The sequence below is a fragment of the Thunnus maccoyii genome, chromosome 1 (genome assembly GCF_910596095.1).
Source record: "Thunnus maccoyii chromosome 1, fThuMac1.1, whole genome shotgun sequence".
In the NCBI taxonomy this organism is placed as follows: domain Eukaryota; kingdom Metazoa; phylum Chordata; class Actinopteri; order Scombriformes; family Scombridae; genus Thunnus; species Thunnus maccoyii.
The window spans coordinates 35,365,562-35,385,089 of NC_056533.1; the positions used below are offsets into that span (position 1 = coordinate 35,365,562).

Sequence of the window (19,528 nt, forward strand, 5' to 3'; positions counted from 1 at the left end):
GAGGTGTTTGGGCAAGTAAACAGAGCTGTTATTAGTCTTTGGAGCCGTTTTTAGACAAACTAACATGCACAAACTCTTCATTATGAGGGAATATGTGAGCCAGTGCAGCCATGTGGCTCACTGACGTGTTTTTAATAGATTTTGGACAACAACAGAGGTCCACAGCACAGAGGAATAAGATATATCAGGCTTTGGATACACACACAATACTTGTTAGTAGATCAATTCATTACTGCTTTGGCTGAGATTTGTTAACAGTAACAAAAATATAGAAAATCCCCAGCCTTATTAAGATAGTATAAAATTATTTGGCTGAAATCAAACTTAAATGTCAACTGAATGTCAAATGAATCAACAGCTGTATCTGTTTTGCTGCTAACAATATAACCACCAAGTTCTACCAGTGGCACGATATACTGTTGGTCGTAACTGTTTGAGCCAACTGGAAGAATCAGGGTTCAGGTTTCTCTTGATGTTGGCTTCTGGGTTTGAGTAGTAAAAGGTGTTTCTTTTGGTTTTGTGCTCAAAGTTTTGGGAGCATTATATTTATTAGAGAAGTCAAAGATATTTTCACCGTCACATCTCAACAACAGAGACTGCAGCATTGTAAACACGACCTTTACTTTCACCAGTTGGGTGTAGTTTGGTATTTGCATTTGAAACAGGCCTTTGTGTGTGTGTTTGTGTGTGGGGATGTTTTTGTGTTTCAACAGCTTGGCAGAAGCTCAGTGTCTGCCACCTGGTGAGTATCTGACGGTACTGCATGCTGCCTGGAAACTGAGTGAGCTGATGTTCCTTAGATCAAAGATCCAAAGTTGTTTTAATCATAATGAAACTATTACTCTGTTCATTCAAACATGTTTTTTTTATTTGAAATATAGCTGAAATAAACATCTGAAACACATGTTCATGTTCTTGAATGAGCTGAATACATCTGACAGGAAATTTGTGAGCAGAGGTCATTGACCTGATGATGAAAAGTTCACTACCGGCATATAAATAATGAGTCATAAGAGCAGCTACTTAGTGGACTAAGTGTAGTGAGATTCTTTTGCCAACTAAGGTCTTAGTTCTAAGTCCGTTTTTGAAGTTAATTTCATCCAAAGAAGGAAACAAACTAATGTAGGATCACAAACCAAACAAAACCAACCAAAACTATTATCAAAATCTGTAGTGCCCTGTATGAAACACAAATAAATATGATTTGCATCCAAAATCTAAATGAGTGTAACTGTATTGATGTTTTAATCTTTTTTGTAGCTTATTCTAGTTAATTTTGTACAAATGATGTGCACCTGATATGACTGCTGATCAATTTCCAAACCATAGTCTTTTCAATTTTTTATGTACTTTTCTAACTTTGTCAGCTGTTGGTTTGCATTAATTTCTATGTGCCATGAATAGGTAATTGTTCTCAATGAAACATCCTGTGTATTACTTTAAATATATTATTAACTTTATTAAAGACAAAATGTAAAGAAAACATGATTTCTAAATTAAACATCTGACACATGTTCATGTCACTGAATGAACTGAGTGTTATTGTTAGCTGTAACTTTGTGCATATAAATAGTTTGTCTCTCAGAAGGCAGATGGTGATATAATGCTATAAAACCTCTCAGGGAGCTTGAGGTGGGCAGTCTGGCGAACAAAAGATCTGACTGACATAGAAGAAATTATTTCATTTTGTAGATCCATCATTATATTTATTTAATGTTATTGTGTTTATCTCATCTTGAGTTTTTAGGAGCAGTATCTGTATAAGCTTTTAGCTTCCTACCACTGTTTGTATTTGTTTACTTTAAAGGATCACTGTGTAGGATTTAGTGGCCTCTAGTGGTGAGGCTGCAGATTGCAACCAACTGAGTACCACCACCACCCACCACCCCACCCCCCTTCCAAGCATGTAGGAGAACTTGAAAGGCCCTCTCTAGAGCCAGTGTCTGGTTTGTCTGCTCTGGGCTACTGTAGAAACATGGCAGCTCCGTGGAAGAGGACCCGCTTCCTATGTAGATATAAAGGGCTCATTCTAATCTAACAAAAACACAATTCTTATTTTAAGTTTCTTATACACTAATGAAAACGTAATTATGAATATTATATTCCATTTATGTCAAGTCCATTCTGCTAGATGCCACTAGATTCTACTTGCTGCACCTTTAAGAACCAGTGTTCTTTTATCAATAACCACAATCGTTCCATAACCTGAACACAAGCAATTTTTGTGTGTAAATCTAACCCGACCTTAATTGTAGCAGATGGTGGCAGATCAGAAATAGTTTCATGAATGTGTTTTGGAAAGCAACAAAGTTTAAAGTTTAGTTTAGAGGACTTGTTATTTGTGAAATGTTGAGTTTTTTTTGCTTTTTTTTAATTAGTTTTATGAATTGTTGTCTGTTATTACAACTCCAAACAGCTGTTTTCTCTAAGCTGATTCAGAGACAAAACAAATTCATATAATTTTCATAAACTACCGACTGGACTGAAACGAAAGAAAATCTCAACAGTTTCACACAAAAAAAATGATGTGTTTTGTTCTAAACAAGATTCCAAAAAGTTCACACTCACACCACCAGCATCGCGTTCAGAGAGACCGAGCTTCTATCATTCTACCCGAGAGGTTTTCCATCACTCTCTCATAAAGAGCACATGACACATCTGTGAAACATTCATGATTGAACAGCTGCCAGCTTCGTTAAACACAGCGAGGGATTAAAGAAAAATACAATCTCAGTAACTCCCAACATATACTTTGTCCAGCTTTTAATACTTTCCAGATCTCCTTGATCTTGTTTTAATTTATTTTTTATCCGTTTCCAAAATTAGAATCCAAGATCTTCTCGTCCATCTCAGACTTTTCACTCCCAAGATAGCTGGACAGGAATCCCAGCAGCTTCTCGGCACGCTGACGCTTCTGTTATACTAGACAAGCCTTGTGTGTGTGTGTGTGTGTGTGTGTGTGTGTGTGTGTGTGTGTGTGTGTCTGACTTATCCTACTTTCGGTGACACATTTCAGATTAGAGACCAGTTAATTGGTCATTTTTCTGTGTCCCCAATTGGTAAAATGCTGATTTTTGGGTCAGTGGTTATGGTTATGGTTAGGGTAAGTCTCCAGGAAGTGAATGTAAGTCTATGTAATATCCCCAAAGGTGACCCAGGACAATGTGTGTGTGTGTGTTAGCCTGCCAACACTGAAACTCACTCATCCAACTGACTGCAGTGATTTACAGTGAATATGTTTCCCTGCGCAGCAACACTCTGATCACTGGCAAGAATCGGTTTCTTCCAGTGTTTCCATTACAACATGGATACAGTTCACAGTGAGTTATGGGTGAGTAACAGGTTTTTGGAGTGTCTGTTTCCATGTTCCACCACTCCATCCATCTCTTCTCTTAGCAAGCAAAACAGCGTGAAAAGCGAAACATGGTAACAAATGAAAAATTACAAGAGAACAGCTGCTTGTAGAGAGTTTGTTTTATCAATCATCAGTTCTAATTTTAAATAAAGGGTTAGTTTATGAAGTTAATTTCATCCAAATAAGGAAATGCAAACAACCAAGCAAGCAACCCAAAATTTACTGCTCAAATTTGAAACATAAATAAACATAATTTGCATCTAAAATCAAAACTTAACCGTTACTGTCATTAGTTTCTTACTTTTGCTCTTTGTATTTATTGCACAAACCTTCTTGGGACAGAGATTCTGTGTTATGTCACATTTCTGCCTTTTTATTGGTCCTATAAAACACAGGAGGAAAATTCAGAAATATTCAACAGCAACCTGTCTTTCCAGAAATGAGTCCCAGTTACTTTGGAGAATAAACAGACCTCTGTCAGCAGGTTTCATGGGGACTATTTTAGTTTTCCATGAAAAATGAAAACAGTGAGGAACAATGAAAGAATGTGTTTTTTTGTAATTTGCATGAATTAACCATATCCAAAAGGATGAGTTCACGGTTTTTCCAAGTCTTTCTTAGAACAACAGGCAGGAGCCCAAATGAACATTGAAACATGTTTTTCTTGCTGTAATCATTCCTCCTGTTCATACTGACCATTAGAAGATCCCTTCATAACCCCTTACAATGGAGGTGATGGGGGACAAAATCCACAGTCCTCCTTCTGTGCAAAAATGTATTTAAAAGTTTATCTGAAGCTAATATGAAGCTTCAGGATCCAAATAAGTCAAATCAAGTAGATATCTTTCAACGTTCTGTCTATCGACTAATCGATTAATCTACTAACTGTTGAAGCTTTAGTAATGAACCAGAGATTTTTATCACAGTTGATCATTATGTTTTAATTAGTACTTACAAAGCTGAGCATTATAATTAGTAGCCGATATATAAATAAAATGTTTAAAACATTTTAAGGAGTTTACAGAGATATTCTCATATTATCACAAAGCTGGTCAAACATTTGTAGCGTTATTACATATTATGGGACATATTATAGTAATGCATTTAAAACCTTTTGTATACCAATCATCTAAAGAAGCTGTGTACCACATTTAGTAGCATGTGAACATAAACCTGTTGGATGGAGGGATGCTCCACCATGATGCAGGGTAGTGATGTCATTACGTCCATCCATAACACAGGAAGTTCCTTTTCTCTGTACAGTCTCTGATCTCCAAACCGCCCATCTCATTCCTGGAGAAGGCTCCACATTGCTGCATCTTGAGGGGGCAGAGCGGCAGGTCAGAGTACAACATATCTGCCCCGTTCACCCACAGCCAATGACCGGCCAGGAAACGCAGGCCTGCCCACACCTGGGGAGAAGAAACAACCTCTGAGACTCATGATATTGAGTTTTTTTTTTTTTTTTACCTTATGTGGTCATCTTTGTTGCTCAGTGCCCATCATTGTTTAAGATTTTGTTTGAATTTAGGATGTTCAAGATTACTGTGTTTGCCTTGTGACAAACAGGCAACCTGTCCAGGGTGGACCCATGTTTGTTGGGATAAGCTCCAGCCCTCCTGCATCCCTGCAGGTATAGGTAATACTACTTTCCGACACTATAAACAAAACGATTAATGGAAAAAAAATAATCTGCAGATCAATAAATAATGAAAATAATCGTTAGTTCCACCCCTAGAGCAGAGAATTGTGGAGATTGTAGACGTAGCAAGGTGTGACATCACCCGTTGATTTGCATTGGAGTTGGTTCGAAGCCCAGAGTTGCAGCTTATGGTCGGCGCCATCTCATCCATTTGGAGCCAGGACCTTCTAAATAAGGAGTGTGGGGTGTTTCCTTTCATGGTCTGGAAACATGCCTCACTACCTCGGACCCAGGCTAACACTAGCTTACTGGGAACACACTTGGGCTAACGTTAGCTACTTGAGCTAGATTGTGCTAACAGGGCAGATATCATAATCAAGTAACACCAAACTTAGTGAAATATTGCAACAATAGTCCAACTCAGTTCGAGTCCCGAAGCCAGGGAGAGCAGCAGGCAAGCCAACTGTCAATCACAGCTGTCAGTCAACGTCCACATGGGCTACATTACAGCTACTATAAGTCTTCAAATCATATTAATGGAGCGATAATTTCCAAAATCACCACCAGCACAGTTAGATTTAGCTAGATTTAGAGATTGAGACCATAATGACTGAAAAAAAATGATAAACTTATTTCTAGAGAGAAGTTGAGGCTTTTTGAATAGGAGTCGGTCGGAGCATCTTTAAGGTAATTCTGCCTCAAGTCATGTTAGTTGTAGTAGGTAGCTGCTGCTCGACCTCCACATGTAGCACCTGTAAAGTAGATTTCATGCCAGCATTTCTTATAAGTGTTGCAGAATATGAACGCACCCTCTCAGTGACGGCCTCCTTGACCTTGTTCATCACATAGTTGTTGTCCACTCCAGGCTGCACGCTGACCAGGTCGTATCTTTGATAATATAACTTCAGGGATCGGCAGTGTTCCAGCGCCTCCTCCCAGGTCTTGTTCTCCTTTACCAGGACCAGGTTGTCTGTGAAGCAGATGGAGGGAAACCGGGCAGCACAGTTTTGGGTGGCCATCTTTTTGCTCACAGAGGAGATGGAGACGCAGTCGCCTTTGTTCCCCGGCTCATTTACTGCCCAGTTTCTGTACTCAGACAACCCTGAGCTCCATTTCCATGCCTTACCTGCAGACAGATGTTGAAAGTTCAGCAACACAGATGAGATGGTTTTCTTAAGCTGAGTTTCACATGTTTTTCAAAAGCTTTCTTTATGAAAGAAGTGAAAGAGACTACTTTAAAAGGCTATATTTTTTTGAAATAACAATACATGAGCTGAGAATTATCAGCAACTCTGCAGCTCCCCTTGGCTTAATGGAGCTTTATAGCGAGTTTCAGCTCATTGTTTAGCTGTCCAGCTGCAAGGTTACTGTTTTAGTTCAGTCTCAGTGCTCTCATAGCATCATTTTCGGCTGCAGCAGGCAGCTGTTTTCAGAGAAAAAGCTCTAAAAACTCAATGTACACTACTTGCTCAGCACCAAATGGCAAACAGACACAGTTAGCTGTAGACTAGCTGGTGAACAAAGTGGAGCTTTTAGCAGCTAAAGAGCCAGATATTTCTCTCAGGAGTTGGTAGAGAGCAAAAACAGAGCTAAAAGAGAGTGAATATTGGACTTAGATTCACCAGGTGGACAGAAACACAACACCAATGAATGATAATGTTGCTCCATAACTGCTGGATGTTTAAATAAACTAACAAGTTCAACATCTCAACTTAAAAGCTGATAATATGTCAGTGTTGTGTTCACTACTTTCTGTTTCCACTGTCCCCAAGTGGCCAAAAAACTTGCTAAATTTTGTGTCATATTGAATTGATTGAATTCTCTGAAAGCTCAGATAGATCAGACTTGGTGCTTCTTAGTACGGAAGTTCCTGAAAATCAAGCAAATGGGGAAGCCATTCAACAAGATTAAACCCACATTTACTGGACATGGGGTTATATTGTCAATGCACACTATTTTTAACTCTCACTCAACCAACTTTGTAAACATACAACCATCTTGAGTTGTCCTGTTACGTGAACGCTCGTAGGCTGTAGACATGGGAATCTGTGTCTCTACCATCCATCCCATATGACGTGAATGCGGCATTCGCTATTTGAGATGGTGACTTAACAGATTTGGTGCCATCCTAGAAAAAAAATCTCACTAATGGATAAATTACTGGACTGAATACAAAGTAATATTTCATAAAAACATATTAGGCTGCGACAGTGTGAGTCTTTACCATCTTTGTATAGTCCAGTCCAGACTGGAAAGTCCATTGATTTGAAAGCTGACATCAATTTGTCGTAGTCTGAAAAAGCTGCCAAACCATCATAGTCTTTCCTGCAATAATCCTGGGCTTCAGACCACGTCTTCGACTGTGGTATAAATGTGTACTTGGAGTAGGTATTTTGGAGCTTTTGACAGAAGAAGAAGAAATTTCCTTTGCAATTGGTGCCGTAAATCCTTTCAAGAGAAACATAGAAACATGAACAACAAAACAAACATAAAAAAATGTGATACATAAATCCACTTTGTCCTTTTTTTAAGGAAAAACATTCCAGTGTTGACCGTGTTAATCATTAAAGGAACATACCAGTGTTTTTGTTGTTGTTTTTTTTTGGCCCATTTACTACAAATATATACTTTGCACTATTGCTATTGCTTTTGATTTTTGAGTGTAGTCTATCCTAAACCCTACTACTCTGTGGTGGCCGAGAGCCACAGCTTAATGCACTGCAACTTAAGAAAATACATGCAAATAGTCAGAACACAAGCAAATTAAGAAACACGTTCACAAATCTGACAACACGTAAGGACACTCCACAAATACATCATTCTGCACAGTGAAAAGAACTACATCAAACTGGAAAACAAGAAGCAGAACATATTTTTGACTGGAGTGGGACTTTAAAATGAACATAGAAAAATGTTAAAAACTTGTGTTTTACCTATTTGCTTGTGTTTTCTTACATCCCTATCCATACCACTAAATATTCATAACTAAATAAGCAGCAATCAAGGTCAAAGTTCAGAAACAAACTTCTGTAGTCAGTTTAACAGAATTTCATACTCAAAAACAGAGCTAATCTGCTTCATCATATGTGGGTGTTGATCAGATTTGATTTACAGTAGCCACAACTGTCAAAAGATTTAGAGCTCAGACAAAAAGACAGATAAAGAAACATCAATCTAACCATAACTGTTCTAACTTTGGCAGATAATGTGTTCATGTAAGAAGCTAATTGAGAAAAGTTTTCAGGGTTTTTAAGATGCACCTCGAGACAACCATCTGTTTCCATTCATTTCTGCATGTTATAAAAATCAACTTAACACATCTTTAATAACAATAACAGCAGATAAAAGCGTTTAATTGTAAAGAAGAGAGTCCAAAGGCTGCTTGGAACATTTAAAAAGAATATCATGAAATATAAAACATGACAGCATGCTTATGAAAAATATTCACCAGTAATACAAAGTAAATGTGATTCGAATTAAATCTAATTAACATGTGAAAACACAGTATTAAACAGTGTAAAAACAGTCTCACATTACCGTCTGCCCTTGTGAAAGGCATAAGCACAGACATCAGTGCTGTCCGGCTCACCGTACGCCCATTTGATGGAGTAATTTTGTCCGTCAGACCAAATCCACTTATTGTGAGTCGAAGAAGAGGTGTCCGTGTCTTTATGAAGGCCGATCCATGCACGATAACGTCCCATGTTCGTACTGTCTGCATCTGACTCCGTGTAGAAGATGGCCAAGTCAATGTAGTTGTTTCTATTTGGACATAAAAATCAGACACTTTATTTGCAAAGTGATCTGTCAGAACACATAGAAGGCAAAAAAAAGAATAAAAGGCAAAAATGCCAAAAGAACAATCTTTAATAAATAAATAAATAAATAAAATAGTACTAACAGGAGAAGATGTTTTGTGATTTGTTTACACTGTGTGTTACATTGTGGGACAATATTGTCCACCCACAGCGAATTCAAAAATTGATATCACTATTGTATTTAATGTACCAATTATACTATATTTAATATATGTCTGGTTTGGGTAAACTTAATTTTGTCACTTTTCCAGCGTGAACACACATTTACGCCACTGTAGCACTAAATGCTAACGTCATCACTCTAACATGCTCACAATGACAATGCGGATATGCTGATGTTAGGTACAACTGTACCTACCGAACATCAGTGGTCACCAACTTAGCATCTTTAGCATGTCAACATGCTAACATCTGCTGTGATGGGAATGTCAGTTTTGTATGTGTAAGTAATGAACACACATACATTTTCAGTAATTAAAGCAACTTAAGTGATAAAAAAGAGCAAAGAAACTCAGCAGGAAATGCAATAGTAAACCTGTCCAACAGTCAAATTGTGAAAATGATATAATTTCACTAGATATCGGTATTGTCAGTCCACTGTGTAGCTTGTAGTTATCACTAAATTATAGAAATTTGATTGGTTTTAAGTCATCATGATTAGGGCTGCAATGATGAGTCAATCACCAGAGAATAAATGGACTGCACTTATATAGCGCCTTTCTAGTCTTCTGACCACTCAGAGAGCTTTACGCTACATGTCAGCATTCACCCATTCACATTCATATGTTGATGACAGAGGCTGCCATGCAAAATTCTGTGACTTCAGCTTCTCCAATGTGAGGATTTGCTGCCTTTCTCTGTTTTATATAATGGTAAACTGAATATCTTTGGGGTTTGGACTGTTGGTCTGATGGAACAATACATTTGATGACACCACCAAGGACATAGGGAAAATATAATGGACATATTTCAATAATTTGATATTTTATAGACAAAATGAATAATTGATTAATCAAAAAAATCATCACCAGATTAAAATCGATGATAAAAGCCGTTAGTTGCAGCCCTGATCATGTTTATCCCACCAAAGTTGAAGTGCCTGCAGTCGGCCAGTCCAGCTCCGCTCACTGAGGTTTGAATTTTAGGGGCGATAAAGTCGGTCGGGTGCAGAATGAAAACTCAACAAACGTGTGATGGATTGCCATGAAATTTTGTACAGACATTTATGTTTCTCAGAGGATGAACCCTACTACCTTTGGTGCTCATCTGAATTTTCCTCTGGCGCCACCGTGACATGGACATTTGTGGTTTTAAGTTAAATGTTTCTTCAACTATTGGATGGATTACCATGAAATTTGGTACACACATTCCTTTCCCCCTCAGGATGAATTCTAATAACTATGGGGATCTTGTGTTAAGTTTTCATCGAGCGGCATCATCAGGTCAAACCTTCAGCTTGTCTAATACTTTAATATAAGACCAAATACCTGCAAAACTACTGACATTCCCATCAGCCTCAGCTCTACTTTGCAAAATGTTGCTATCATGCTAAACTAAGGTGGCAACCATGATGAACATGACCTGCATAACATCAGGATGCTAATATTTCCATTGTGAGCATTAGTTTGCTGGTGTTAGCATTTGGCTCAAAGCATTGATGTGCAGACTAACAGAGCTGCTAGTGTTGCTAAAGTGATGAAGTGAAATTGTTCTGGTTCACATAGGTGATTTCTGTGTGATGCAGATTATAAGTTATGTTTTTGTTTATTTGCATCAGTCAGGATGATTCTACAGTTTTTAAATATTTACTTTTATTTAATGTAATGCCAAAAGCTTTACTTTGTATAATCATAAATAATAACTTCTAATAGCTACTGATGATAATGTGAATAAAGAGTGAACCCAACCTCCTGCAGAAGCTTTGCGCCTCCTTCCAGGTTAAATGATTTCGGAAGACTGTATACTTTTTCCACACCACTGATCCCAGTCCAGACACAGTACTGCTGAGGAGGAGGAGTAGGAGGAGCAGGAAGGGTCCTGAGAGGCAGCTCTTCATCATCATCATCATCATCATCATCATCCTAATTCTGTTGTGCCAGTAACAGAAAGCATCATAGTTAACCCAGAATAAACTGACTTTTTAAACATTACTGAGATCAATGCAGTTATTCATATTTGTGAGCATTATAGTTGCAGAGATTTGACAGTTTTTACTAAAAACGAATGGTTCATTACTTTTAAAATTAACTAAAAACTTTACCAACCACCTTAACAACCAATAACCAGCTGAGTGTTGTTACCTGTCCTCATGTGTTGTAGTGAGAAACACCTGCTGCTGCGCGATGAGCCTCCAGATTCCAGCTGAACTTCCACTTTAAGTACCACATATCAGTAAAATCATTTGACTAGCAAACACACTTAAATTAACTATCAGCTCTCCGTCACTGAATCTGCAGAAACCATTTGACTATTGGCAAATGAAGGAGGGATTTACGTACAGGCATGAAAAAATGAAAGATATATTTTGTCCAAGAGACACCAGGAAGCAGAGGGATAAAACTACTGCGTTGCTGCTGCACTGTCAGGACATCTTAAACATCCTTAAAATACAGTTCTGTTCTGAATTACCGTGCAATATTGAACTAGGTTAACCATAAAACTTGTTTGTGGTCACAGTGCTTTCTAAGAGAGATGAGTTTAGCAGACAGAGGCTAAGCAGACTTACAGTAATGGCACTGCATAAAAATAACTACATGTGATGAGATAATGTAATCCAGAAGGGCCAGTTTGAGTAACACATCCATGAGTCTGAAGACTTATCAGTTTATAATATATAATACTATCTCTGTCCCGTATGTGTGTGTGGTTTCTTGTCTCTCCTCTCCTGTATGTGAATGGTGTAATGTGATTTTCCACTGTGTGTTTGTGTAGTCTGTCCTCTTTCCAGGTCTCCATGGTGATGGAGGTCACGTCGCTCAGGTCTTATTTGTTTTTGGTGGAACCTGGACATGTTATCAGTCTATCTTTCATTTTTTCATGCTGTATTTCTGTCATTTTACTTTGTCTGTTTTGTACACACATCCATTTCCTGTCTGCCCATCCTGGAAAAGAAAGGGTTCCTTCCTCTGTTGCTCTTCCTGAGGTTTCTCACATTTTCCCTGTTAATGTTTTGTTTTTTTAAGGGAATTTTTCCTTATTGAAATTGAAGGTCTAAGGATAGAGGATGTTTTTATTGCTGTATTGATTGTAAAGTCCTCTGAGGCAAATTTGTGATTTTGATAAAAAAATTGACTTGAGACAAGATTTTACAACTGTGGATAGTTACATCACATTATAAAATGATTGTTTTGACATCTGTCATCACAATCAAAAAGGTTTATGTAACAAAATAATCTACCAGGAATGTGCACTTGCACATATTTGATCAAAGCAGCACCTTGAGAACAAGGCATTGCAACAAAAGTTGAGCCAGGATCAACTTTTTTGCTGAATTATCCTTTGTTTGTTTGTGTCTTTTTGCCAGAGCCCTCTGCGTTACTGGCACCCTAACTTGACAATGCAGGAGACAATATGTGACATGGTGCTAAAGTTTGTCAACTGTCAGCCAGCTGTTGCAAGGTAATCAGGTCTGTCGGCTTCATAGCAGTTAGTCATATTGACATGATGGTGGAAAATCAAGGGTCAGTTTGTTATTATCCAGGTCTGAAATTAGGAGATGAGTGATTTGTTTCTCATCAACAGTGATTGGCTGCAGCCACAAAGGTCAGTGCAGCTCAGGTCAAACAAAGGGAGGAGATGTGCACAAAAGCTGTTTTGTCATGATAATGTGAATAATCCTGCTCCTCTTCCAACGCACCTAGCTAAAACTTTAGCTAGCTAGAAAACGTGAAATGCATCAACAAAAACTTGAGATAACATGTTTGTATAAACAAGAAAACATCCCTCAGTCCCTCATAATAAATATATGCAAACAATCAGCCTTGATTGCGCACGAAAAAGTTTATTAAGGGATGTAAATTTAACTGATGACATCACAGTGCAACTCACCTGACTGCACTATTCTTAGTGATAAATAAATCAAAATTCTCCTCATGGATCTCCAAATATTTACAAGAATTAAACAGAATGAATTTCATCAAAGTAGTAATATAGAACATAATGGAGAAGAAAACATTCTGCATATTAAGATTAATGATGCATCAATTTATTCTTTGATACCTTTTTCAACTGCAATCACAGTGCAAGTAAACTCTGAATTATACCTGAAACAAAAAGAAGACAGTCATTAGTAATAAATATTTTCTGTTTCTCACATACAGCAACTCATGTGGTCAAGTCTTCAGATTTAAAGCATTTTAATTAAAAGCCTTCTTACAGATCAACACCCAACAGTTTGCCACAGGAATGAATTCATGACATAATGTATTCCCCCAAATTAACTAATGAGTTACAGATTGCGGTTAGTCTTTGGAAACCACTGGTTTCATATTTAACAATGTGTTGTATTTTAAAAGCTTGTTATATTATCCACTGATTCAAATCTTCATCTGAAAAGTAACAAAAGCTTTCAAATAAATGTAGTGGAGTAGAAAGTACAATATTTCCCTCTGAAATGTAGTGGAGTGGAAGTATAAAGTAGCATCAAATGGAAATACTCAAGTACAGTACAAGTACCTAGACATTATACATAAGTACAGTACTTGAGTAAATGTACTTAGTTACTTTCCACCACTGTATTCACCTGGGCAGGACATGCTCCTCTCCAGCTGCTTTAAAGATTCTCCTGTCAGCATGCGGATCTCATCCTTCAGCCGGCGCTGGCCGTCCAGAGTCAGGTGCCAAAAGCAGGACTTCCTCTTGCCATCTCTGCACAGCTGGTTGCAGGTTTTGCGGAAGCTGCTGTTGAAGCAAAGGTTGTGTCGAATGGTGTTCTTCCAGCCCTCAGGAGCTGTCTGAAAGAAGGGGAAGTGTTCTCTGGAAAAGGACATGAAGGAAGATGATTGAGGACCACAAGGGAGCTCAAACCCCGAAAACTGGCCGTGATGCTGCATGTTGCTCCAAATACAACTTCATCATTGTGAATGACTAACAGGCCCTTTGAGGTAACAGTCACATTTTGGAAAATACAGAACAAGTATTTGCTATAAAGTACATAGCCATATGAAAAGTTCAACATGTATTTAATTTGTGTGTGACCTATCCAGAGTTAGGTTTAGCCTGGCTTAGCACAAAGACTGGAAGCAGGCGGAAGCTGCTAGCTAGAAATCATTCAGCAACTTTAAATATGTCTATTTGGTTGAATGTTTGTTGTATTATCTCTCGTCATGGGACCTTAAATCTTTGTCTTTAAATCATTGTGTAGTATTTTGCTAAATTATTGAATTCTGACCTAGTGAAGTTATAAATCTGCTGGACTTTGAGGCTTCCGGTGTGGCTGCTCTTAAGTGCCAAAGCGATGAGGATGCAGTAATTCACTGGTGGACGAGGCCAGCATCCTGGCTTCAGGGTCTTACTGTCCTGGAAACATACAGACACCAAGTGAAGATCCATTTGAATCTGATCTGAAATACAGTTTTCCATTTTAAATTTTCCAGAGCATCCAAGAAACATTTGAGGATGTGCTTTCTTGAAAAGGTCCAGTGTATTTAGGGTGCCAAAGCCGAACATCCTCACCCTGACTTTTGTGGTTCTCCCTTTGCGTCTGCTCTTGGTTGATCGACAGGAGGCATCTTCATCCTTTATGCAACAGTCAAGAACAAAATACACACATAAGCACATTGATTCCTGTATTAGCGTCTGTGGTCTTTATGATTTTTAATAAGTACATTTACTCAGGTACTGAACTAAGGTACTATTTTGAGATATTTATACTTCACTACGTTTCAGATAGAAATATTGTAATTTTTACAGCTTTACATACAAAACATATCAATTTATAAACTATGGTGCACTGATAAAGATGAATCTACCCAACAGTTTATGAAGCAGTTATCTACATAATTAAAGTGTAGCTTACAAATTAAGGCATCAACAATAACGATCCAATAATATGATAAACATTGAAGGGGCCATTCTTCATAATGAGTACTATTGCTTTTAATATTTTAAGTCATTTTATGTATTTTTACTTACATAAAATATTGAATGCAGGACTAATAAAGGTGTATTTTTATAGTGTGGTAAATGGTATAGGGTTGCAACTAACGATTACTTTCATCATCAATTAATCTGCATATTATTTTCTCAATTAATCGGTTAGTCTGGAGCAGATGGTGACATCAACAAATGTCTTTTTGTCTGACCAACAGTCCAAAACCCCCAAAATTTCTTTACCTTATTGTAAGACCAAGAAAAGCAGCAAATTCTCACATTTGAAAACCAAAAACCATCAAATGTTTGGCCTCTTTGCTTGAAAAATTACTTTAAATGATTAATCAATTATTAAAATAGCTGCAGATTCATTTTCCTTTGATTGATGATTAATTGACATTAATCACACACACACACAAGCAGGTAATGTGAAACAGATGTCTGCAGTGTATACCAGATACTCAGTGGAGGACACAGAGTGCAGCAGTTTCTCCTGGAGAGGAGCATCATGGGTAGGTGGACGTTGGGTCTCTGCAGATGTTCGGATTTCCTCTGCATGTTCACAGAGACTCAGCTGATCTGCTGCAGTTTGTCCGTACTGGATCGGGCAGGCGATGTTTGGATTCACTAACAGCCACAGGTTTGGCTTCACAAAGGTGTCTGATGGACAGAATAATCATGGCAGACATTCGAGGTGTTACAACAATCAGTTCACTGTAATTTATTTTGGCAAATTAGAAAGAAAGACGTTGCTGTTTTTCCAGAATAAAAAGAAGGTTTTCAAGGTTTCTGGCAAAAAGCGACAACAATAAAAGTTTCATTGGAAAAAAAGAAAAATCAGTGCCAACATATTTATCCTCATCAAGAGGTGAGAGAAGAAAACAACAATACTAATGTGTTAATGATGGCGCTTGATTGTATCTGCCAATCTTTTGTTTTTTTCTTTTTTACCATTCCAACACTAAAGATGCATTTTGGGATTTTCCACACACACCAGTGACTCTATGGAGCAATGTTTTGATAAGCAGGTCCCTGTTGTTTGCATCTTGTCCCTCTGTTCCCTGTTTCTCTGACTGACAGTTGAAGAAAGAAGGACAGTAGCTGATGTAAACAATGCAGATTTTGAAATATTGAAGACTTTGAAACAACATTTTATGAGGTAGGAAATGCATTCAACATATTTGTTAAGTTTTATTAATACAGCTGAATTAAAAAGGTATGGCGGCTATGTGTGTAGACTCCGTAGCTACACTGTAGCTGATGCGCTACATAAATCTAACTACACGTTGGGGCAACAGCAGCTACAGATTAGATTTTCACTTTGCTTATTAGCATCGTTTCATTCAGTTCAAAGATTAGAGTCACTGACTTTGTGGTTTGTTCACTTTTTTCCTAAACTAAGCTGTTGCACATGGACCAACAATCATCGCAGATTCTGACTGTCTCCAGTTCAGTCGTATGTTCAGACTTTTCTGTATAAAACTGGCCTACACAAGCACAGAAGTTTACTAGCTTAGCAGCCTATGATGAGATATCAGATTATGATTATTTCTATAGCTATCACATCCTTCTAGTATGCTTTCATGAGGAGGTGAAGTACTGTGAATCATGGCTGTGCTGACAGCAGCGCTCTCAGTCACCAGTGAGAAGCTCCGCTGATAAAAGCTACTGATTCGGTCAGTGACAACAGAGATTCAGTAAAGCCAGTTCACTTTGAAGATTCATTGATAAAGATTTGTTCATTCATGTGCTGAACACCTGTACAACAGATGTGTGATGTGGGGACCAAAAGAACTGTGATTGATTAGCACAAGCTGCCAGTGTTTTCTCTCTCTGTGTGGAGGCTGCTGAGATTGAAGACAAGATGAAGCAAACTGAGAAAAAGCGTCTTTTCAGTATCACACACGATGATTCATCCATTTAGTGTTGCAGTGGCGCTCAATGGGAGGCATCGGACATTTACCTTTAAATGAAAACCTACACCGTATATCAATGGCAGGAATCCCGTTAACCACTCACATCGATCATAAGTGCAGTTTTAGGCCTCAAAGATAAACAATACATTGTGACATTCTCAACTTAATTTCATTGAAGAACTTGATGTTTTTCCCTCCACTCACCTGATGTTTTATCGTACCAAATGAATTCATCTTTTCTTCTTGAGGCTCGTGCAGAGGGTCTCTGCACCACGTATTGATCACTCAGTTTGTCATCTGTCATCAGTGAGAGAAAAACACACTGAGAAACTGCACTTTTTGCACTTTAAAACAGTCAATTCAACATTCAGACGCCATTCAAAGTTCCTGAATATAAAATGAAACCTTAAATGGAACTTGTTTCTACTGGGGAACGTTTCTCTCGTCATTATTTATGTTCTAATTAAAGCATCAATTAAGTCTTCAGCTGTTGTCTTTGTTGTTTGGAGTGAATGAACCTGACAAATTTAATTATCGTCCTTTAACTTAAAGTGAAGCCAAACAGCAAAGAGGAAAAGACAACTGTCACCGTGATAAAACTGGTCGGTGGTTGTTGCCAGTTTCAGCTCCTTGTCCATGTCCCAGTCCGTCAGGCCGACAGAGCAGTGCAGGTCAAAGAGTCGAGCTTTGGTTTTCAGCTGTAAAGTCATGGCTGGATGTGTGTTACAGAAGCTCTGTGATAGTTGATGCAGGTCGACTGACGGACCTGCAGCAGCTGGACCTGAACGGCCTGATTGGACTCAATTAAACCTAAAGAGAGTTCAGCTTGTACTGAAACTCTTTACAGGTAAATATTTGTACCTGCAGTTGACAAAGTTGAATTAAATAGATCTGAATTTGCTTCAAACATTGAATTTAGTAATTATTATGAAACTCGTATGTAAGATTCTCAAACTGAATTGAGTTTGACCATTTAAATACACTCACCTGTTGTCATGTGATTAATGCTCCGTACTTAGTTAACATAACTGAGCTATCTCCATGACAAGTGAGCAAACTCCACCCGCTGAGGAAGACCATGAAAAACCATTGAAACCGCCAGAAAAAAGCTGGTAAGTGAGTCTTGATTTACGTTTTAGTTTTTCTAAATGAAAAACAAAGTTCAAACAGGGGTGGCATAAACTCTTTCAAATTCAGATTGAACTTTCTGAGACGCTATCTGAGGGTTTTTAAGTGGTGTTGAGCTCTTGAGCAAAGCAGTGAAACAGCTCTGAGTGGCTTCAGGGCATCATGATTGTCATTTGATTGTTTTATAACCTCTTGTTTCTTTGTTCTGTTTTCCTGTGTGACCAAAAACTTTTTGTTTGTTTGTTTGTTTGTTTGTTTGGTTGGTCGGTCCATCACTTTGGTCCAGACTGAAATATCTCAACATCTTTGGATCATATAGTTTTATACAGGCATTCATGGTACCCAGACGATCATTCCTACTGATGTTGGTAATCCTGACTATATCTTGAGTCCCACCATGATATTTTAATTAAGTGTTTCATGGATGGCGTGTCATGAAATCTGCTACAGACATTCATGTCCTCCTCAGGATTAATTGTAATTACTTTGGTGATTTGTTAACTTGTTAATTTGTTAAATTTAAATTTGTCAAACCCTTTGGTTTATGACCAAATACCTGCACAATTAATGACATTCCCACCAGCCTCAGCTGTACTTTGTGTTCAGTGCTAATAAGCTGTTAGCATGCTAAAATGCTCAACTTGTTTTTAAGTTTTTTTTAATTGAATCCATTTTATTGGTTTTATTATATTTTAATCATTATTTCTTCGTCTCAAATTGTTTCTGTTTGCATCTGTATTTCCTTATCAGCTTGTCAGTCATCTGTAAAGCACTTTTATTGCACAAACCTATACAACAGGTGCGATACAAATAAAGTTTGAAGATGGTGAACGTGGTAAATATTATACCTGCTAGACATATGCATGTTAGCTTCGCCACTGTGAGCATGTTAGCATTTAGCTCAAAGTACTGCTGTGTTTTAGTGGCCTAAGAGATCTACTAGCATGGATGTACTTTTCTTTTTGAGAAATAAATGAATCTTCATCTCATTGACACTTGGATCACATTCATATGTTCAGACATTTTACATTACAAAAAGTTCTGCTTGCTTTATGTACAAAAAAAAAAGCAAACATCTTACTATTTCAACTGTGTTTTGGGTTTTTTCACACTTGCTAATGTAGAAACTAGTTTCTCTCAAGTGTAGTCCACAACAAAAACATTTACCACTGAGTAAATATTTAAACCACTTCTTCCTATTAGCAAAAAATTACAAAATCTCACTCTCCAATCACACACATGTACACAATCATACAAAAAAAATATTTCAACATCGAAATCCCAGTGCAGGTCACTCGCTGACATGTAAGAGCTGTCTACGTCCAAGTGAGACATGTACTTTTCTCTTTATATGCACTGTGCTGCTAACTGCTTATTCTTTTTTTGTTGTTTTTTTCTCTCTTGGGATTTATGTTTTTATCTTTTTTTTTTTTTTAAAGGGAATTTTTTAGATATAAAGTATATATCTTTATCATTTCTGTTGTTGTTGCACTTCTGTGAGCTGGGAGGAACAGCATTTCATTTTTTTGTGTATGCAAATACACATAAAAATGACAATTAACTAAATCTTGAATCTTTT

At 37.7% G+C, this 19,528-nt stretch overlaps 2 protein-coding genes across 4 annotated transcripts; both read right to left on the reverse strand.

Annotated features, from left to right (window-relative positions):
- Positions 1 to 4,275: 4,275 nt before the first annotated feature.
- On the reverse strand, positions 4,276 to 7,604 carry LOC121902999. Of its 2 annotated transcripts, XM_042420023.1 has the most exons (4): positions 7,576 to 7,604; positions 7,222 to 7,445; positions 5,807 to 6,123; positions 4,276 to 4,767 (listed from the first exon to the last, which is right to left on the reverse strand). In XM_042420023.1, exons 2-4 carry the CDS (start codon positions 7,274 to 7,276, stop codon positions 4,576 to 4,578), a joined length of 564 nt encoding a protein of 187 aa, XP_042275957.1. In that variant the 5' UTR covers positions 7,277 to 7,445; positions 7,576 to 7,604; the 3' UTR covers positions 4,276 to 4,575. The 2 variants fall into 2 exon arrangements, with proteins under 2 accessions (XP_042275957.1, XP_042275956.1); XM_042420022.1 differs by lacking the exon at positions 7,576 to 7,604 and having other exon boundaries at positions 6,992 to 7,312.
- A 3,118-nt stretch (positions 7,605 to 10,722) lies between these two features.
- Positions 10,723 to 17,645, reverse strand: foxr1 (forkhead box R1). 2 transcript variants are annotated; one of them, XM_042420020.1, is made up of 7 exons: positions 17,411 to 17,644; positions 17,026 to 17,118; positions 15,360 to 15,565; positions 14,489 to 14,551; positions 14,205 to 14,332; positions 13,557 to 13,789; positions 10,723 to 10,902 (listed from the first exon to the last, which is right to left on the reverse strand). In XM_042420020.1, exons 1-7 carry the CDS (start codon positions 17,529 to 17,531, stop codon positions 10,892 to 10,894), a joined length of 855 nt encoding a protein of 284 aa, XP_042275954.1. In that variant the 5' UTR covers positions 17,532 to 17,644; the 3' UTR covers positions 10,723 to 10,891. The 2 variants fall into 2 exon arrangements, with proteins under 2 accessions (XP_042275954.1, XP_042275953.1); XM_042420019.1 differs by lacking the exon at positions 10,723 to 10,902 and adding an exon at positions 12,998 to 13,077 and having other exon boundaries at positions 17,411 to 17,645.
- Positions 17,646 to 19,528: the final 1,883 nt, after the last annotated feature.